The sequence below is a fragment of the Pollicipes pollicipes genome, unplaced genomic scaffold (assembly GCF_011947565.3).
Source record: "Pollicipes pollicipes isolate AB1234 unplaced genomic scaffold, Ppol_2.1 Scaffold_4295;HRSCAF=5057_pilon_pilon_pilon, whole genome shotgun sequence".
In the NCBI taxonomy this organism is placed as follows: Eukaryota; Metazoa; Arthropoda; class Thecostraca; order Pollicipedomorpha; family Pollicipedidae; genus Pollicipes; species Pollicipes pollicipes.
In genome coordinates, this window is record NW_023596461.1 from 1,327,452 (window position 1) to 1,348,049 (window position 20,598).

General features: G+C 52.3%; 2 protein-coding genes across 2 annotated transcripts in view; one reads left to right on the forward strand and one right to left on the reverse strand.

Moving 5' to 3' along the window:
- Nucleotides 1-9,490: 9,490 nt before the first annotated feature.
- Nucleotides 9,491-13,222, forward strand: LOC119096360 (calmodulin). The gene is made up of 5 exons (XM_037219211.1): nt 9,491-9,656; nt 10,308-10,409; nt 11,811-11,946; nt 12,488-12,636; nt 12,942-13,222. Exons 2-5 carry the CDS (start codon nt 10,325-10,327, stop codon nt 12,980-12,982), a joined length of 411 nt encoding a protein of 136 aa, XP_037075106.1. The 5' UTR covers nt 9,491-9,656; nt 10,308-10,324; the 3' UTR covers nt 12,983-13,222.
- Nucleotides 13,223-19,585: 6,363 nt separating this feature from the next.
- The window catches only part of LOC119096881 (dual oxidase-like), a 49,284-nt gene continuing 48,271 nt past the window's right edge, over nt 19,586-20,598 (reverse strand). The window contains 2 exon segments of the mRNA XM_037219866.1: nt 19,586-19,894; nt 20,413-20,541. Coding sequence (XP_037075761.1) covers nt 19,766-19,894; nt 20,413-20,541 — 258 coding nt within the window. The 3' untranslated portion in view covers nt 19,586-19,765.

A 20,598-nucleotide genomic window follows, 5' to 3' on the forward strand; every position in this document is an offset into this window, starting at 1 on the left:
CAGGTTGATTGATGGCGTTCCCAATGGGTCGCAGTGTTTACCTCTCTTACTTATTGTTCTCGGGGCATTTATGCGCACCATTTACTTTGCCCAGCGGATTTGTCGTCTTTAGTTGCCGAGATCTAGCACTAGTGTTAACATCCTCACAACATTGGCGGATCGTGTCTTCGTACTCGGTGGGACGTAGTCTGTTGCAGACACAAACACACATTTTGCCACGGCCAGTTATCCCCACCTCACCCGCTCTCACTCGGTCAAGTAGTGTTGGCTTCGTATCGCTGCCTACGAATGTCTATCAAGATCCGGATTCGGCTTCGGTTCGCGTTTTGAAGCTGTTTTGCAAATATAATAATTACTTTAGTCATACCCAGCCCGAATGGAGGCGATTAGTATTTTATTCACATTTCAGTTTAGCAAGAGGGTCCCGCCGGATGAAATGGCTCGCGAGCAAACGGACTAAAAACCATGTTGCGAAGCTCTTGCATATTTTTTCTGAGTGCTGCGTGATGCTGTGTTGAGTAAATGAAACAGATGAAAGCTTCCAGAAGGCGTGATGACATTTACAAACCCCCAACCTACGGCTTCGCTTGTAACTTCTACACTCCCGGGCACTGCACTAGCTGCGCACGAATTTCGTGCGTCACAACACGGAGTAAGCTATTGATTATTATTCATTATTGTTTCGCTCAGGAGCATGAAGATCAAAGGGAGAAAATGTCGTCTCACAGCATTGCACTAGCTTTTATTTGTGCTTCTGGCCATTCTCTGCTACTTTGTCCATGCCTGGTCGTCCGCGCCAACTGCTCATCGCTCATTTCTGTGCGCCGACTGGGCTTCTGGCTATGTGCAATAGTTATTTTGATGTCATGAATGCCTGCCAGCTACATTCTGTTAGTTCTCTACTTGCAGGCCAATATCGAGGCTGGTTCTTTCCAGATCCTTTTAGGTGAACCATAGGGCAATTATACGCGACTGTGCACAATTCACGGTCTATTATTTGCATCTCGTTATATTAATATATCCTGCGTTATTTGATTAGCCAGGAGAGGTTGACTCAAGCATATGAATTGATATGAGTTTATGAGTCAGCGGTTTATAGACATAAATGGAAGCAATGAGGGACATTGCGAATTCCCTGATACGCAGGCAGTTCGGACAACGCTGATACATTAGGAATAAGTAAAACATCCTGTCGATGCTTGAGGAATAATCTCCGACTCGTTGACAGCTAGTCTGCAATATTACGTTTGAAATTTAGCTCACGCGGTTGCGAGTTGGTAGCTTTCTGACTTATTAAACCTGTATTTGACGATATTCTATCAACAATGCTATTCAGCCGCCAGTGAAGTATTTCAGCTATTACGACTATTTTGTTTTGTGTTCTGCAGTGATGTAGCTGTCATTCGTTTGATGCTGATAACCAGTCATACGCTTTTGGCGGCGTGCGGCGAGCAGCGTGATAGCAGATGTAATTCTTGTCTCCATGCGGATGAATCAAAATCTAAGCGTGCAGAGCCGCTCGTATTTGGAAGCCCGGACGGATAGAAACTACAATTGTCGTTTTTCATGAGCTTAGCAGGTGGAGAATGCACTATTTACGCTGGCTAGATGACTGGAATAGCTTATGATAACTGACGAGGCAATGGGGAAAAAGCTCTTCTATTCTGAGCCATAACTAGGCAATGTGTGTATGTAGCTTTCACGACCTGACCTGTCTGGGCTTAGCCCTCCAGCTGGCTGCATGTGAAACCGGATTCATTAAAGAGTACATCGGTGGCTTTGCACACATTTATGTATAACTTTTCCGTGTTGTTGCCATTGCTTTCTTTCCGTAGTATAAGTATCCTCATGTCGCTCTGGCATACTGGTCTGGACTTTGATCTGTGCCTTTTAACCTGTTACAATACAAAACTTCTTAAACAATGTGCACTCAGGACGAATCAACACGAAAGCAATATAACCAGATCCTCCCAAAGCAGACACTGGCCAGGCCCCTTCATTGCAATGAGGGGCAAGCTCATGGCAACGCACCAACACCCTCGCTACGCTGGACAGCATCACTCCATTGCACGTGCGAGGTTTCTGCCCGCACTGCCGGATGCGCGGCCCGTCAGGCGGCCCAGCCGCTGGTACTTTGCTTCTTAGTATACCGACAGAGCGGTGTCAATTTCCAGCTTCATGTGCTGCAGGGGCTGTCCGTTTAGCTTTAACGTCCACATAGATCAGAGGCCGCAGGGCCCCGCCCTCTCCGATGTCGCCTAGAAGATTTGCCACGCTATCATCCACTGCGCCCTCCTCATTAGTTGCTATTAAGGGCGCCCCTGTCACGCCTCCGCACTACTCTTCCGCGGTGAGCTGTGAGCTGAGGCCGCTGTGAGCTGATCCCGGGCCGCTGTCAGCTGATTCCGGGCCGCTGTCAGCTGGTCCAGGCCGCTGTCAGCTGATCCCGGGCCGCTGTAGCTGATCCCGGGCCGTTGTCAGCCGATCCTGGACCGCTCTCAGCTGATCCTGGACCGCTGCCCCGTCGACAGCGTTGGCATCCCACAATGAATGAGCTCCCACCCACCACAGCGGAGCACGGGCGGCCCCGCGCGGATGACCGTTGACTCCGGCAGCGAAAACAGCGAGCCACCAGGCTCGGTCCTGCACATCGGGAGCGCCGGAGCGTCCCCCTGCGCTGCCGGGCCAGCAGCCGCGCAAGCAGTCGCTCTCGCCGGCGGGAGTGCTCACCGGGGACGTCGTCCATGACCCTGGGACGTCGTCGTGCGATGAATGTCGTGACAAAGAGCGACAGGTGGCAACTGAGGGATGCGCACAGGCCGAGCCTGCCTGCCGTTGTGTTGTGGCTAACACCAGTGATGCTGCTCAGAGAGCAGCAAATTACCTGCACAATGAAATCACCGCGTGATAATACCGCGTGAAAGCCAAGTGAAAGCAAGGATTGCAATTTTTTGTCCACGGATATTTACCTCTCCAGTAACATCATTGGCATCTAGCAATGTCATAAAAGCCATGACATATCATTGCATGCTGCAGAGAACTTTTATGAAAACAAAGAAAAGTTTTTGACCAGCAAAAGCCTGCTACGTCTGGCCTATAACCCAGCCAAGATCCTGCGGGTTTTGCGGGTTAGAAATTGGCAGGCTGTCAGACTGAAAAATTGCGTCTCTAGTCGCTACCCCCGTTCACCGGCACTGCGGAAATCACAATGCGAACCCGCATTTTCATCTCATTCAACGGTTGAACATTTTAGGTCTCCCGTGTGGATGAAATAACTGATGTTGCAATCTTGAAGAGGTACTGCGTCTTATCAGTCACGACAACTAGGCGTTTTGAAAATGCTAGGGCAGAATTTTCATAAAAAAATCGCGCCACTCATTGGAGAGAGCTTCACGGCAGTGCGGTCAGGGGCTGCACAGCGCGAGAAACGTTACTGGCCTGCCGCGCAGGGTTTGCTGAAGCCGCAGATAAATAAATAAGTCGCTCTGATTATTGCAATACCCCGGTGGCGTGCGATGGTATGTCCATTAAAATGTCCGAGAGTGGTGGGTGCCGGCGTTGTCCAATCGTTTCCACCCAACTGATGGCTAATAAAGCTAATGGACATTAGCATTCGCAAGGTTCTGATGCTCTGAGCGAGGGGGGGTTGGCAAGGTGTGGGGGTGGCAGCGCTCTAATGCATCAAAAGGAAAACAAACACAAACTCGGATGACCAATCAAGTAAACATACACAGAACGTTGCGGTAGCGGCAAGTACAAACTTCGTCTCATCGTCGTCACTCTAAGCTTGTGATGGGCCACTGTTTCCGAAGACGTGAACTGATCCCGGGAATGATTCGTAACTACGAGTGGTGCCGCACACAGAGGTTGTCTAAAATCAATTGCACGGGTTTGTTTCGTAAGATGCAATGTATTTCTTCTTGTGCATCACTTCAGCTGCAGATGACTCCGACTACCTATCCGGGCTACTCCACTGTTCATACAATTTCGCTGTCTTGTAAATTACTAGGGTCAGAACGAAGACAGCTTGAATGCTTGTGAAGCGGAGTTGTTCCTCGGAGCTATCGTCCGGTGGCATAGTACGAAACACTTGCATTCGTCATTAATTGAAGACGAAAGAAAATATTTTGTACATCCAGCGGTGTGATGCCATACAAATGTAGCTTGATAATAGCCTGCTAAAAACAGCTTATTTTTACACGTTAGCGACTACAGATGAGCTAACTGTGTTAGCAAGCCAGGATGGACAGCACTGCCTCAGCTGTCATGCAGAACGCTCGAGGTGGCATCACTGTGCGTCTTGGAACCTCATTTCTTGTGGGTGAAGCCATTTCCATAGAAATGCTGCTGCCGTTGGACTTTCATCTGCGTGATCTACCTGCTTCTGGAACTGACCTAAATTTATAAAAAGACGTACAGTTAGATAACCAAGTATGTTGCAGCCTCTGAGGGCCAGCTCAGCCAGTGGTCATGCAATTGACGGTTTACATTTTGGTAACCTTCGATTGTACCGCCATTAAGTATGTAGCATTAGGGGCAGGGCAATTCATAAGTTGCGCTCCAATCTTTTGGAGGTAACTTAGAACGAACTGCTCGGGTGGAAGTTTCCCACTAGATTGCAAAATCACCACGTATTTCTCGTCCGATAAACGTGGGAACATTGAATTCTCACATTGCAAAAAGGCTACAGAGCACGAGTCAAAGCCAGGTCCAAACTTGGATGACCAGGCGTCGCAGCGACACAAACCGACACATTTTCCCGGAGGAGAGAACGGACAATCGTAACTGCAGAGGTGCGGGTCGATGTATGCAGTCGTTCACTGGCTTTGACGTTCAGGTCGTTGACCCGATCGTTTCAAACTGCTTTCGAGGAGGACAGATAAGATATATTTGCATCCAGAGCAAATGTGCACGTGGAACTACCTGTTCGGTGTAAGTGCAAGCAACATCTAGCACCAGCTGAAAAATAACTAAATGTTTTGCATTTTCCAACCCATGGGTGTGACGCTATTACACTGATCAGCGGCTATTGTCGGCTTGTCTGCGACAGGCTTAAGATACAATGTGCTGTGACAGAAACCGAGAGAGATCGAGCTATGGGAACTGCATAGACACATCATCCAGTTTATTGGAATCAATACCGACCGACAAAATCTTTGGTTTTGCCAAATTTTAGGCAGTAAGCAAAAACACACTATTCCAAATCAATACATTTCGCAACTTAAAGGGAGTGCTCCACATTTAAATGGAGTTTTAAACTGAAATAGCAATCTTGAAGACCTTTCATTACTGTTCACAGCCCTGCCAATCTTAAGGCCAAAGCGCCTCTGGTTTCTGAGCCACACGTCCGCGAAAATGGAAAAAGGTGTATGCGGGAGAGTATTTCAATCATCTTGGCATTCGTGACGTCATAAAAGCGTCAATCAAATCCTGCAGTTTTACAAACCATACCGCTATGAAAGCCAAGAAAAATGTTATTGTCGAAGCGTTCATATCTGGGATGTGTGAGCGCGATTTCCAGACATAACGGCCGTCAATTGGCTGTCAATTAGTGTTGTACAAAGTACGATAACGTAATCAAAGCATGATGCATTGAGGACCATGTTTACTAAACAGAGAATTGTGCTGTCTAGAGCAATACTTTCCACTTCAAAAGCAGACTTGTAGCTATAAGTGAGCTTGTTTCATCACATCTGATGAAACAAACTCCGATATCCTCAAACGTAAAACCGTTAACGCGCCGTATTAGACCGGACGATATTTTTCTAAAGGAGGCTTATCTGGGTCATGTTAGGTTAGTGACCCACTTTGACATTTCAGAAGTCCATGGAAAATATATCTTGCAGTCCCTGCTATCAAAAATTGAACTGAGCATCAGAAACTACCCCATATTGCAGGCTCTCCAGAAAAACAGGCTGGTTTTGACTGCCATCTGCCAACAGTGACAACGGATATCCTTACATGCACATAAAGTTGTGTTCCACCAAAAGATCCGCTATTCAATGGCCTACAGCTATGCCAAGTTTGGTACGACTGCTAGGAAATCATTCTGGAAAAACCTCCTGGGAGTCAAATTGACCCACACCCGAGCGCGTGTAAAAATGGCTTGGATAAGGCCCAGTCTCGTCCAGTCGGGCCCAGTCAATGAATTTTCAAGCAGTCCTACCATAAATGTGTGCGCGAGCGTTAAACATCTGTGTACCTGCTCCTGGTAGAACCATTGCCGTGGGATATTTCAGTACACTGAATCGTCCTATTTGTTTGTGTTCCCAGATGACAAGCTTCATTCGCTTTTCAGCAGGCATGAACGTAACAAACATTCCTTTTGTCATAACATTCATACGTCATGTCATAACGTCATAACAAACATTCGGAGGGTACCCCTCCGAGTGCGTATTGAAGTGGTCTGTACAGGAAGTAGTGAACATTTATTATACAAAGTAATTCAATTCATTGTGGCTGCATGCGTAACTGCCACTCATTTAGCTTATTATAACTATGCTTATGCACCAGGTGTACTTCTTAAAAAAAACTTGGGTTTGTTTTGCAATGAAGAACATTCGCCTGGCTGACTTTGTCTCACTCGGATCAACCCCTGGCCACAACTTATCAGAAACTATTCAAGTCGTTCCTGGCGTCAGGAAATTCCTTAGTTTTTGTCAGACTAAAAGTTTAAATGAAAAGGGTATTTCTGCATTGGAAGATAGCTTACTGGCTAATCTATTCCAAGTAAGATTGGCTTTCTCATACGTGGAGCCAATTCCATCTTAGTGGCGTGAAGTTGTTTACGGCTCCATGTTGCTATAATTGGCATTCCTTTGACAAGTTAAACGAAAATCTGCATAAAGTACACACGGACTGAAGTGTAGTGTAGACATGCTCTTGCAAATGGCCGGTATGAAATGTAGCTAAAATTAAGCTGTGACATTTTACAGTGAATGCTAATACATAAGCGCACGTACTGTCAATATCGCTGAGCGATTCCCATGCAACGTTATCGCGATAGCCTATCAGAACTGCCAATGACAAACCCATTTGTACAATTGCCAGTTGATTCTGCCTACATTCACTTTAGTTTACGTGTTGCAACTATTGAAACTGTCCATCTCTCATCATCACCTCAATCGCGCCTCGGTGATAATGCAGCTGATAATGGGGCACATCCACAGCCGCTGGGAATCCGTGCCGCATGATGAGCCTGGCAGGGTCCGCTCGGCGCTGGGCGGGATCGACGGACGGGCTAGTTCTGGCACGACTCTCTGACAACAGCTGGCTTCAGGATAATCCCCGTGTGCTGCAGCGCGCAAGGGTACAGTGCGCAGAGGCGAAAACGAGCGGGTACTAGCCTTGCGGTTACACGCTTGAAAAGTTTTCGGTTGTAAAGTCCTGTTAAACCATTACTTGCATGACAACAAAGGCCGCAGGGACTCCAGCGCAATGAACTCAGTTGTGCCAGACATTCACAAAATAAGGAAACGTCTTCTGCCAAACTCTACGCCAATACGACACAGCAGTTTTTGACAAGGCGCTGCTCCCTGTCGCATATGGGCGGCTGTCATCAACTCAGCGGATCACACCAGCCACCTTTCCCGTTAGCCCGTCAGTAGGTCCGGCAAACGCTCCCTCTGGTCACGCCGCTCTCACCCTTCGGCCTTTTCGCACGCTAACTCTGTGTTACGTCCTGTGCCACGACGGCACTGCATTGCACATACGCCTCTTTATGTGGCACATCCGGCAATGTGCCATTCAAGAGCGATGTACGCAGTACACTTCGGCTACCCCCGACCCGCGGCGACGCGGCTGCCGGCCTTGCGTTTATCGACTGCGTCAGCGGCTCGGCGGAGTCGGCGCCATGCTCGCGCCGCTGACGGCCAGGCCAGCCTCTCCCGGAGCCGCTCATTCAGACGTCAGTCTCACGGGGCGCCGGGCACAGGGTGGCGACGCCGCCACGCTGGGAGCGGCCGATTGAGCGCGGCTGGCGCGGGCCGAGCGCGACCGGATGCGACTACCGGGGGATCGGGGAGACCCTGACGTGGCCAGATGTCACTGCCAGGGGAGATCGGGGAGATCCTCACGTGGCCAGCTGTCACTGCCAGGGGGGATCGGGGAGACCCTGACGTGACCAGCTGTCATGTCACTGCCAGGGGGATCGGGGAGACCCTGATTTGGCCAGCTGCCACGGCCAGGGAGATCGGGGGAGATCCTAACATCACCGGCTACCACTGTCAGGGAGATCTGGGCAGCGTTGAGGTCCAGCGTGCTGCACCTCGGCGCTATCACGGGTGCTGCAAGCTTACCCTCATGAATTGAAATGTGCGCTAATCGGTATGGACACAGGCTAGTTTGGCCTCCGGTTCCCGGAGGCCGCCCGTCGCCTTGTCTCCTTCATCTACGATGGCGTCGCTCGCCGTAGATAACTGCGGGATGCCGCAGTTCGACTGTTTTCGTCCAACCGAACGTTGATGAATTCCACGCTGTATTATTTCACGACTCACGCAAAGCCGTTGTAAACGACAATTCCTCGCCAAGGTTTACAACCGGGGTGTCCTTGAAGTGTATGCCCGCACGTTCACACCAGTCGCTGCACTGGCTGACTCCGCTTTGGACCGCGTTGGAACTGGGAGCAGCGGTAGCACTAGGTGTTAAACTTCGGGATATGCTTGCAGCCAGCGGCGTCGTGAACAGCAGCACACTCGCCATATTAGCTGTATGTACGTGTGTCTTTCTATCCACGTGATACGACGGATCTGTATCATCTTAGTGCGTACGTGTCAGGGCTGTATAAAAAACAGTGGCTGATCTTGTGTGCCATTATGCATTGACTTCCCCACCGCAAATTAGTGAAAACACGTCAGCATGTCATTCAAGCTCGAATGTTGCGCCTTACTGGCAGCATGTCAAAGTACTTTGTCAGCTGCACCTCTAGCTGACACTCTCCCTGGCAATATAAGAGACCGGGGGCGTGAACGCAAACAAAAGCTAGAGAGACAAATAACTCTTCAACGTCAGTTATTTCCAAGAGTCACAACAGGGATTCGGTTTTCCGAAAGGCCTAGTTAGCCTGCCCGCTCTAGCCTTTCAGCCCAAGACGCCTCTGGACGACACATGAACAAGTCTGTGCAGCGTCGTACCTGCCGCCGGGTTTTCACTTGCATAGCTAATTTTGTGTATGCAAAAGTAAAGGCACATGCTCTAAAAAGGTGATGATTTTCATTCAAGATGGTTTGCCTTCCTTATCATGACGATGGAAGTCGATCGAAACGCACACAAAAATGTGTCACGCAGTGAGTGTTGTCTAGAGGCGTAAAATACTATGACATTCGGAGAGAAGTGTCGCCGCCTGTCCGTAAAACATGCCACTCGCCCACTCTTCTCAAGTGCGGAACTTGGCACGAATTTGCACTGCCCGCTCCTACCACTACAGCACCTGTCATCGCTGACGCTTCGCTCACTCCCACAGGCGCGATCGAAAGCCTGTTCCACTGATGTCGTCGGCAAGGGCCCGTCGTCGCAGCGCACGGCTCAGAAGGGCCACCAGAAGGGCGGCGGCAAGGGGGGCAAGGGCAAGAAGGGCAAGAAGGGCCGTCACCAGCAGTACGACCTGATCGTCACCATCGACCTCGTGGAGTATGGCCTGACTGAGGAGCTGGTAGCTGGTGAGTGCGAGTAGCTCGGCTCGACTCAGCTCGGCTCAGCTCAGCTCAGCTCAGCTCAGCTCAGCTCAGCTCGTCTCAGTTCTCAGCTCAGTTCTCGACTCAGTTCTCAGCTCGGCTCGGCTCTGTTCGTCTCGACTCGGCTCAGCTCGGCCCTGCCCAGCTCAGCTCAGCTAACCTAAGATTGCCTGTCATATGGTCAGCCCAGCTCAGCTCAGCTCAGCGTATGAGCATTGTCAGTGGGACACAGAGCGGCTACGTCCCTCCAACCTTGCGTCTTCCCCTCCTGAAGTTGCTGACGATGCGAGCGTTTTTATTGCTTGACCGTCAAAGCCGAGTCTTGCCGCTAGATACATGCTTACTGAGTGTTTTCTAGACTGAGGCTATCACCACATCCGTGCATGTACCGTCACGTTTCTACCCTTCCTTTCCGTGCAGGGCTGCGCCCCACTCAATCCCAGCTGCCCCCTAGCGGCCGCCAGCCGTCGTCGCTTCGACTGCGGCGGCGCGTGAGAGATCGCGCCCCAGTCGACGGCGGAAAGCTCCCTGGGTGTTGGCACACTCCTACTGTTCGGCCTCACGTATGCTGATTTGTCCCTTCGAAGTTTGTCTCCCCTACCTTTCGTGGCTGACATCGTCCGGCCACATTCGTAGAGTTCAAGGAGGCGTTCATGCTACTGGACCGGGACGAGGACGGCGTCATCAGCATGCACGAGCTGGGAGTAGTGATGAAGTCGCTCGGCCAGCGACCTACAGGTGGGCTGGTTGGGAGGGGCGCATCCCGGTACCGACGGCACACACGGGCCGGCGGACGGGTAGAGACTGACGGCCGTGGGTCGGGGTCAGTGTCGGAGAGGGGAGTGTCCCCACACCGACGGCACACACGGGCCGGCGGACGGGCGGAGACGGACGGCCGTGGGTCGGGGTCAGTGTCGGAGAGGGGAGTGTCCCCACATCGACGGCACACACGGGCCGGCGGACGGACAGGAGACTGACGGCCGTGGGTCGGGGTCAGTGTCGGAGAGGGGAGTGTCCCCACACCGACGGCACACACGGGCCGGCGGACGGGCGGAGACGGACGGCCGTGGGTCGGGATCAGTGTCGCGGAGGGACGTGTCCCCACACCGACGGCACGCACGGGCCGGCGGACGGGCGGAGACGGACGGCCGTGGGTCGGGGTCAGTGTCGGGGAGGGACGTGACCCCACACCGACGGCACACACGGGCCGGCGGACGGGCGGAGACGGACGGCCGTGGGTCGGGGTCAGTGTCGGGGAGGGGAGTGTCCCCACACCGACGGCACGCGCGGGCCGGCTGATGTCGTGGAGACTGACGGCCGTGGGCCGGGGTCAGTGTCGGGAGGGACACACTGCGTGGAGATCTGTTGGAGATAGGAAAGAGGAGGAGTAGCAGCACGGACCAAAGGCCCGCGCAATACTCGGTGTGCGTTATGTTGCAACAAGCGTTAAGTTGCGATTTTTCACCCTTGATCTCTTGATTTCAACTCAAAATCGCCATCGGTTATTAAAACACATCGGCCATAGAAATCACCATCATAATTTTTCGACTCAAATAACGTGTCGTCTTTGAACATTTGTCCATGAACCATTAAAGACAGCCATTATGCTCGCTTTACCTTGGCTATCGACGTCGCGTATGCTCAGTCGATTCACAATCCCGTGCCGCTGTTTTTCGGCTAAGTCGACAAGAGTCATCATATTGACCGGGCGGTGCTGGGGCTTGGTAATCATCTTAGCTCCCACTGAACGGCAGAGGTAATGAGACATATCCTGCTCCTTGCCTCCGCTACCAAGAAGTATGCCACTCTTGGATTCTGGGCACGAACCGGGCTTATAAGCTCAATACTGTAGAACTACCACAGATCACGGTCGCGGTGAACGTGCGCCTTAAGTCAGCTGTGAGTAGCTGCTAAATACCTATGTGGAAAAATAGGTGAAACAATACGCACTGAATCCAGCAAAGTAAATGGCGAGAGTAACGGGGCACGTAACGACAGCGTGTGTGACTGCCAAACAGGCTGGTAACTGCGCGATCAGACAGGCAACACGTGAACGATAGCTGTGACATCCCTTTTGAGAGTCATTGGCTGAACGGATCACGTGGTCCGGGCGTGACGTCACGTTTGGTCATTTGGCAGTGACGGAGCTGGAGCAGATGGTCACCAAGGTCGACCAAGAAGGCATCGGTCAGATCGAGTTCAACGAGTTCTTGCAGATGATGGCACGGAAGATGTCCGGCATGGAGAGTGAAGACGAGCTGAAGGAGGCCTTCAGGTAGTTTTATGTGAGACGTTGGGTGGTTACATTGGCCAACAGGTCTGGGGAGTGGCTCTCAGGTTCCTCAATATTTGAAAAGGTGAATTCCTTTTTCATACTTGCTAATGTTTATCACCAAGAGGGTATTAGCATTCGATCGAAAAACTGCCTATAAATCTGAAACACAACGCATCCGCGAATCCTTCTTTTTATGTAATCGCCTAATCCAATCAGTTTCAATGCGACATAGTCAAATTATTTCCCACCGTGATTGGCACCAGTCCATCGCTTTCCAACCGAGCGCAACATTAAATAGCAGCTGCAGACCTCCTGAGTACTTGACTTCCCCTTAAATCGACATTAAGTTGCACTCAATTCGTTTCAATCCATTACGGCAGATGAACTGACACTGACGCATCGCGCCAGCTTTCAAGCAAGGCGTGCCGCGCACACTGTCAATGGTGACGACAATGGCCATTCGTCAATGGACAGATGGTCCCGGGTGGCCATTTCCAGTGCTTAATTTCCCGATGCATAGGAGACCATTGCTTCTTTTCAGAGTCTTCGATAAGGACGATGATGGATTTTTGTCGGTGGCCGAGCTGAGGCACATCATGACGTCAATGGGCGAGAAGATGACCAAGAATGAGGTCGATGACATGATCTCGGAGGCAGACAAAGACGGAGACGGGAAAATCAACTACCAGGGTAATAATGTGTGTCAGCTTCCATCTTGATGACAGAAATACAGGCAGGATGCCCACGTGTGTCGGAAATAATGGTTTTGGACGTGCCCAAGAGCAAGTTGTACAGCTGCTACGAGGCAACAATATTCCCCACCCACTGAACTACGTGTAGTGTGAACTACGTGTGAATACGTGCAGTGTGATCCACTCCGAGCCTGCGTGATGCATCGGAATACCACGCTCTCCTGCGTGCATCCGGCGCTCAACCCACCCCCACGTCCCATGCGCGCACGACGGTCCAGCCTGACAGTGAACCTTGCTCGACAGAGTTTGTCCAGGTGTTGACCTGCGGCTCATCGCGCGAGTAGGCGGAACGAGGAACGTGAGCCCACCTGCTCTCGCAGCTCGCTGCTCGCCCAGAAGTCCTCCTGTCAGAGGAGACGGCCCAAGTTAGGGGTCGCGTCGTTCCTTCGGCCGCGCGGCCTTACCGCGCGGTGCGGGAGGCAATGGGTCGTCCCGCACAGCGCCTCCGGTGAACAGTGTACGCGTGAATGTTTTGGAGCCACTGTACCCGAGCTGTACACTTTTGCGTGGCTGTGTGTGTGTGTGTGTGTGTGTGTGTGTGTGTGTGTGTGTGTGTGTGTGTGTGTGTGTGTGTGTGTGTGTGTGTGTGTGTGTGTGTGTGTGTGCGCGCGCGCGCGCGCTTGCGGGTGTGGGTGTCCATATGTCTGTATGTCTTTTTGTTTTTACCTTTCCCGATTTGATGACCACTATTGCTGCGTGTTCGCTGTTGGGACATTTGTTCATGTTACTTGTGATGGATATTCGATCTCCACGGTAAGCGTTGTCGGGAATTGTTCGCACCCAGCATTGCGTTGTTAGACAATTAGTGGAAAACTGATTTTTGACTATTTAAAAAGCTTCCTTTAAACCTGGGAGTGGCTGTCTATGCAGACGCTTTCCATAATCGAAGAATGATTGCAATGAAGGTAATTAAATTGCTGACTATTACTAGGAACAGTTTCTATACCTCGGGACCCAAATACACAGCTTCATGCTTTTGATTCAAGGCCGGCCATGCCTCGAGTTCAGAAGAAGTATCAAATGGGGAAATTGATAAAATGAAATTAAAACTATGCACACTCAATCCGAATTCGAGCTAAATCTGAAAGTCTGCAAGGTGGCAAAATTACCAACGGAAACCTGCTCAGAAGCCCATTAAACATGATTCAAGTTGGCTGCATCTTTTCGGCCCATGCCCTCACGGCCTCGAGGGCCGGTCATCTGAGGAGCTGTGAGATATGCGAAAAGAGTGCCACGCGGGCCCCGAGAAAGGGTCGACTCGAAATGGGGGCTATTGCAAGTCAGGATGGGTGGATCTTACCGATTCGCAGTATCGGTGTCAATCCCAATTAAAAGTGCTCTTAAGTACAAATACCGCGCTTTTTGCTGAACGCATCGCATCATTTATCAGTAGCATTTAAGCTATGTTAGATTACATACATCATTAAGTTAGCTTAACAACTAGGCACATGGACAAATATTTTGGTTGGCGCTGTGCTATATTGCGTAAGTGTGCTGTCCGCAGATGCTTCTGGGTGCCATTTCAGCAACATGTTTTAAACGCCCCATTCCTTCTCTTACGCCAGGTTTTTATTGGCGTGCGTGTGGAATTACACCCTGCCATCCCAAAAGTAGGACATAGAGGTGAACAAACAGAAAATTACACCAGCAACGCAACTAAACACAAAATGAAACGACTTGTTTCTAAAAACTTACAATACATCATAAAACACTTCCTGCCGTTGACCCCATGCGTCGTATCAAAGAGTCGCAGAAAGTCGTATAAAAGTAAAAAGTCGTATCAAAAAGTCGTATAACACGCACGCAAAAATATTTTGTTTTGTGCTCGTCTGCCGAACGGCATCTCCTCATTTGGTTTATGCTATCCGATCCACCTCTTTAGACCGACATTACCGAAAACGTATTGCGTATAGACGAACTGGCACCGCTATCATCACTTGTCATTTGTGTTCAGTTTTGCAGTGATGTCGGCCATGAGACGCTTTGAAACTTGCTTGCCCCAGCTTTCAAAAGTCGAGAATTAGTTGCCTTAGTGAAAGAAGGGGGCATTTCCACATATTTTGCAAGCTTTGTTTGACAACACAGCGATCAAAGATGTCCTTACCATTATTCTTTTCTAAGCCACCACGGTCTTCGCCAATCACGCTTTACTGGAGACGGCTGCCAACTAATCATCTTTGTTTGTTCTTGTGCACGATGCTGCCGTTATCTTATGATCACAATTTTGGCGGAACTGAATGCCGTGAGATCCTTTTGTTAAGTACACATGCTCGCATTCATACGACTGTGAATAACGGAATTTCATTCGCGTTTATCCAAGAGGACAGCGTTGCCTAATCAGGCGAACTGGTATGAAGCCGTGTTGCGCTGGAGACCAGCTGACGCGGGGCAAGCTGTGTTCCTTTCGTTGAAATGAAATGGGTCGCCATTTGATGAGCCCAGAATATCAGGCGCCGTCTCCTGTCTCTGTTCGCGAAGTCACTGTTTTGGTTCATGAGCCAAGTGAACTGCGCAGCTGACCCGTACCTGATGTCAGAACAATGACGCGACACTCTGTGTTCAAAGCCGACGCAGAGCGGACGTGTCGGGATGCAATTAAACGCCTCTCCGCTCACCCATCGTTCGATGCGCTCGGCGGAGCGTTTTGTGTTTTCGGGACATCAATGGCTTACGATGATTGGACAAACTCTGTCAATGTCAGGCTTATTTTACGTTGAGGTTCGTCGGGAGCCACTAACATGATAAACAGCTTACGTGGGACAAACACATTATCATAACCGTACTTTACAGAAACCCCTGCCTCCCCGATCAATTTCATGAAGCTCACCCAACTCAGGAGGTGAGGAACCGTGGTGTTGTTTCATGATGACCATTCCCTAAGCCCCTTTCCAGCGTACCGATCATGGATTGACGTTTACCTGTAAACGGTTATTTAGTGACAATGCACCCCTGGGATGTCATGCTGTATCATGCGCGCTCTTGCTCCATCGTGGAGGCGGTCGAGCTTAAGGTTATATGGCGTGTTAGGTGTTCATATTTTGATGTTGTAACTTGGAACACGACGAGAAATCCGTTCATGCTGGCTGTAGCGACCTACTAAGCGCATAGGATAAAAGTGGGATGCGAGCCTTACCAATGGCTTATGTCGGTAAGATGTGACGGTCAATCTTCTGAACTCACAAACTGACGAGCATCATGCCTCCATCTATTTTCTCTCCAGGCAATTGCCCTGATTCCGGTGAGGGTTTTATTGCAGGGCCGGATTCGCAGCTCTCCCGTGGGAGTTGTTTCCATGCCTGTGGACGTTTCCCACGTGAGCTACGCCGGAGCGGGTCAGGTCAGGGTCGGAGTGGTGCCGGCAGAACCGCGGCTGCCGTGCGCTGGCCGTCTCAGGGGCGCCACCGTTCCCAGGCGCTTCTCCTGAGGCCAATTAGCTGCATTGCGAGGGGGCAGGGAAGCGGTGCGTCGGTAGAACCTCCGCCAGCGCCGGCCACCTGACCCCGCCTCATCCAATTACATCTGCCGCCGCTTCGTAGCCGCCGGCGTTGAAAGAACTCGTCAATTTGCTTAGGCCCAGAGCAGCTGTGATAGAAGCCTCGCCGTCTCGCAAAGTCGAGCGGACCGCGTCAATAGACAGCGTCTTTCGAGCAGAAAGTCAGCCCAACACGCGCGGGTCGTCAGCGGTGGCGCCGCCTGCGTGCGGCTGGATGACCGGATGCCTTCTGTTGTCATGACGGCATATAATACACCGCCGAAGCCAGCGCGCGTCTGCCTGCCGCTGCGTGGCGGAGCTGGCCCGAGCTCACGTCCGTCGGCCCGGCGGACCGACCAGCGGGACTGACAGCGGTCCGGCCGGCGCGGCCCGGTCGCAGCCGGCGGGGCGCCGACTCATCTGGTCATCGATTCGACGCGGCCCATCGACGTCGGCTCGTCACCGGACGGCGCTGTCTGACGTGCGGCCGCGTGATTTTGCTAATCAGCAGGCCATATTGGCCCGAGGTTATTGCGGGCGGGCGCTGATTAGCCGTCGGACGCAACGCCGGCCGCGCTGGGAGCCGGTCCGGCGCGTGGGTGCGCGCGGGACATCCGGGACGCCGCGCCGGCACCCCCCGACCTCCTGGACGCCGGCCGCGCTTGTAGCCCGGGCCGGCGTGTGGGTGCGCGCGGGACATCCGGGACTCCGCGCCGGCACCCCCGACCTCCGGGGTGTCGCGCCGGCACCCGCCAGATCTCCTGGGTGTTGCGCCGGCACCCGCCTGATCTCCAGGGTGTCGCGCCGGCACCCGCCAGACCTCCAGGGTGTCGCGCCGGCACCCGCCAGATCTCCAGGGTGTCGCGCCGGCACCCGCCTGACCTCCAGGGTGTCGTGCCGGCACCCGCCTGACCTCCAGGGTGTCGCGCCGGCACCCGCCAGACCGGGATGCCGGAACCGTCTGACCACGCAGCCTGTTGACCGCCGTGGTGGCCGCCACCTGTAGCACACGAGGCGTTACAGGTGTTGATGTCGTATCTGAGGCTGCTTCGGCGGCTGACGCAGCGTGGCACTGTCCAAGTGCTTACGGTACTTCTGTGAACGTTGATGATTATAGGAGAGGAATACAGACGTAGTTGCTTGCGGTTTACAAGCGGGCAAGTAATTTTGGGAACGTGACAACGAATCTATATTTAAATAAAGCGGTTGACCACCACGCTTCAGTCCAAATCCAGCATTTCTGCACCAATCAGGTAGAAAGACAAATTAGTCTACGTACCATTTTATTTGTCATCAATTAACCAACACGCGCTATAAATACACACTAAAAGCAATCGTTCAGCAGACATTCAAAGAGGCATAGTTACATTCACAGTTCACTACACGTAGTTACCAGGACATCGCGGCCATTGGAACCACTCATGCCTATCGCTATTCGAGGGCGGGTTTCACTTCAGAGCCCTTGCTCATACATCGGTCAATTGCCCAAGGCGTCAGCGGAGGTCACGTCGAAGCGACATGTATTGCCCGCGAGCAAGCGCGTCACTGATCACGTGTTCCTCATGGTAACTAGCGTTTCACAATACCTTACACATTTGGATGCAGCACAAATTAACGTAAATATACAATATTTCGGGCGTCACGACCGCTTCACCAGGACAGCGTGAACGGCTCTGCTGCCGCTGCTGCCGCCAGAAATCTGTTCCGTCATGCGAGACCAGTGCGCGGAACCTGAAGTCCTTCCGCGACTTCGCACGTTAAATGACGTAAGCACGTACAGGCTCGTGTCCGTCAGAACAACAGGCCCGATGAAATGCGATGCAGCTCATCTGTCGGACCTCGCGGCAGCAGCGACAGCGTTGGCGGAAATACGAGTCATGGCGACTGTTGCGAAAGACTACATTCGTTCACTGCCAGCAGCTGCCTTCATCCTGGCAGTTCATGTATCGTCAAATGAACTGACGATGTTATGGCTGCTCAAGCGTGACGTTATATTGCTATTTCCGATTTGCTCCTTCCGTGTTTTTTTGTGGATGGATTTGTGTTATGAAGGTAGCATACAACTATTGGGTTAAGAAATTGCCTGCGCTGAAGGATTTCGGGGCTTTGAAGCTATTGTAACTTTTCATGGTGCATACATGCCTCATTCTTACTATAAAATTGAGCTTTACCAGAAGAAAAATGCTGAACGGTAAGCGCACCGTGAAACTTTTCGTCATATATGTCCGTCCACCATTCCGTAAAACAGTTACGGTTTTCCAACCGTAAAGGTAAGAATGTTTGCCGCCGTTATACCACAAGTTCAACGAAACGGGACTTCACTGGCGACCAAGTCACTCCCGCTAGTCACGTACAGAGCTGTTCCCGGAACCACATTCTACAAGATGGCCCAGCACACAGCGAGCCCCGTCCCAACGACGCAGCAGAGAGCCAAGACAACGTCGCGGAGCCCGGCAAGGATCCCTTGTGGTCCGCGGCACTGAGCAGCGCCAGCTCAGGCCTGCGCGCTCAGCGGCACCGGCTCCGAATGCCGGTCCAGGTAACTGTGGTAAGCTTGTCCGGCCGCACGGAGGGCGGTGAGCGCGGCGGTGAGCGTGCGCGTTCACTGTGACTGAGCTGGGATGAGCTTCTCTGGCGCCCTCACAGACGGAGGCGCAGAGCACGTGAAACCGACGCACGTGCAGTGCCATTCGGCGACACCGACACATGCACAGTGTCATTCGGCGACACCGACAAACGTGCAGTGTCATTCAGTGATACCGATGCAGGCGCAGTGCCATCTGACGCCGACGCACACGTAGTGTCATCTGACACCGACGCACACAGTGTCATCGGAAACCGACACACACACACACATACACACACACACGCAGTGTCATCTGACGCCGACGCACGCACAGTGTCATCTGACACCGACGCATGCACAGTGTCATCTGACGCCGACGTACGCGCAGTGACGGCATTCGATGCCACCCGAACGACGAAACGCTCCGTCTGGCGGCCCTCGGCAGCCGGCCCGGCGGCAGGCTCTGGGTCAAGGCCGATGTCTGGTGCTACACTGCAGTGGTATCACGCAGGTTTGACGAGTGGGGCACGCAGCCGGCGGGGACGGGCCATGCCACGTGACGACAGGGAGGAGGAGCGTGGGAACCGGCGGGTTACTCCACTGGCGGGGATAGCCACGCCTGACTCGGCCCCTTCTTGTTTTGTTCCACTTCCTTCGCAAACTCTCTCTCTCTCTCTCTCTCTCTCTCTCTCTCTCTCTCTCTCTCTCTCTCTCTCTCTCTCTCTCTCTCTCTCTCTCTCTCTCTCTCTCTCTCTCTCTCTCTCTCTCTCTCTCTCTCTCTCTCTCTCTCTCTCTCTCTCTCTCTCTCTCCCTCTCTGCTCCTCTCTCCCTCTTTCTCTCTCTCTCTGCTTCTCTCTTTCTCTCCCTCACCCTCTCTCCTCTCCCTCCCTCTCCTCTCTCGCTCTCCCCCTCTCTCTGTTGATGTCAGTTCCCCATCGCTCCATCCCGCTCCCGCCGCCAGTCACCCGACAGGCGGCCGACCCGGCGCCCGAGCCGGCTACCGCTCTTCGGGGCGCCCGAGCCCGCCGTCTAGCCGAAGTTCTCGAAATGGTGGATGAAGTACGGCTGCTTGCGGCCCTTGTTGACGTCGTCGCACGCGTTGCTGACCGACTTTGTGAGCGGTCGCGGCCCGCAGCTGAACACGCCGATCTTGGACACCTGGAAGGGCGGAAGCGGCCTCGTCAGCGCGTCATCTCACCGGAGGGGGGGAGGGGAAGGGAGGGGAGGCAGAGGCAATCCACTGCCGTCACACGAACACGTGACATCATACGACGGCAACCAACTATTGAGCCGCAGTAGGGATCGGTCTTCAAGTCGACGCAAATATTTCTACTGCAGACCGGCCCAAAGACTAGATTAAGAGACTGTGGCGTACAGGGGGTCTTAAGTTAGGATTCCAAGTGATAAATGCCTAAAAAAGGGCTCTGCTCAAATAACGAAAACCCAGCGCGAATTGCTCCATGTTCCACTTCTGCCCCTGCCTGCGCTCTATAACCGCATCTGTTGCCATACCACGGGGTGGTAGAGGCCCTAACGTTGTCACACAGCTGTGTGAATGCATTTTTGCATCGTACGCCCCATAATTATCACCATAAATCACATGATGTGGTTTCTGTTTACCACTTGTAACCTTTCATGCACCAGCTCATTCTAAGCCTCGGAGCACAGCCACGTACATAGTTGTGCTTCTTCTGGATGAACTTGAAGAAGGACGACATGTCGGGACGGCCGAAGTGGTTGACTGCTTTCAGACCGGTGAACATGGATCTGTTTGACAGGCGCTGGAAGTGGTTCTCGCAGATGTACTGCGAAAGAGGCATCCGTTGGCACAGACAGGGACGTCTCGCAAGACCAGCACGAGT

Excerpts from the sequence above, each read along its gene's own strand:
- LOC119096360 (XM_037219211.1), top strand. The coding sequence starts at position 10,325 with ATGCTACTGGACCGGGACGAGGACGGCGTCATCAGCATGCACGAGCTG. Across the intron at positions 10,410-11,810 it reads GCTCGGCCAGCGACCTACAG|TGACGGAGCTGGAGCAGATG; the intron begins GTGGGCTGGTTG and ends GTCATTTGGCAG. Across the intron at positions 12,637-12,941 it reads CGGGAAAATCAACTACCAGG|AGTTTGTCCAGGTGTTGACC; the intron begins GTAATAATGTGT and ends CTTGCTCGACAG.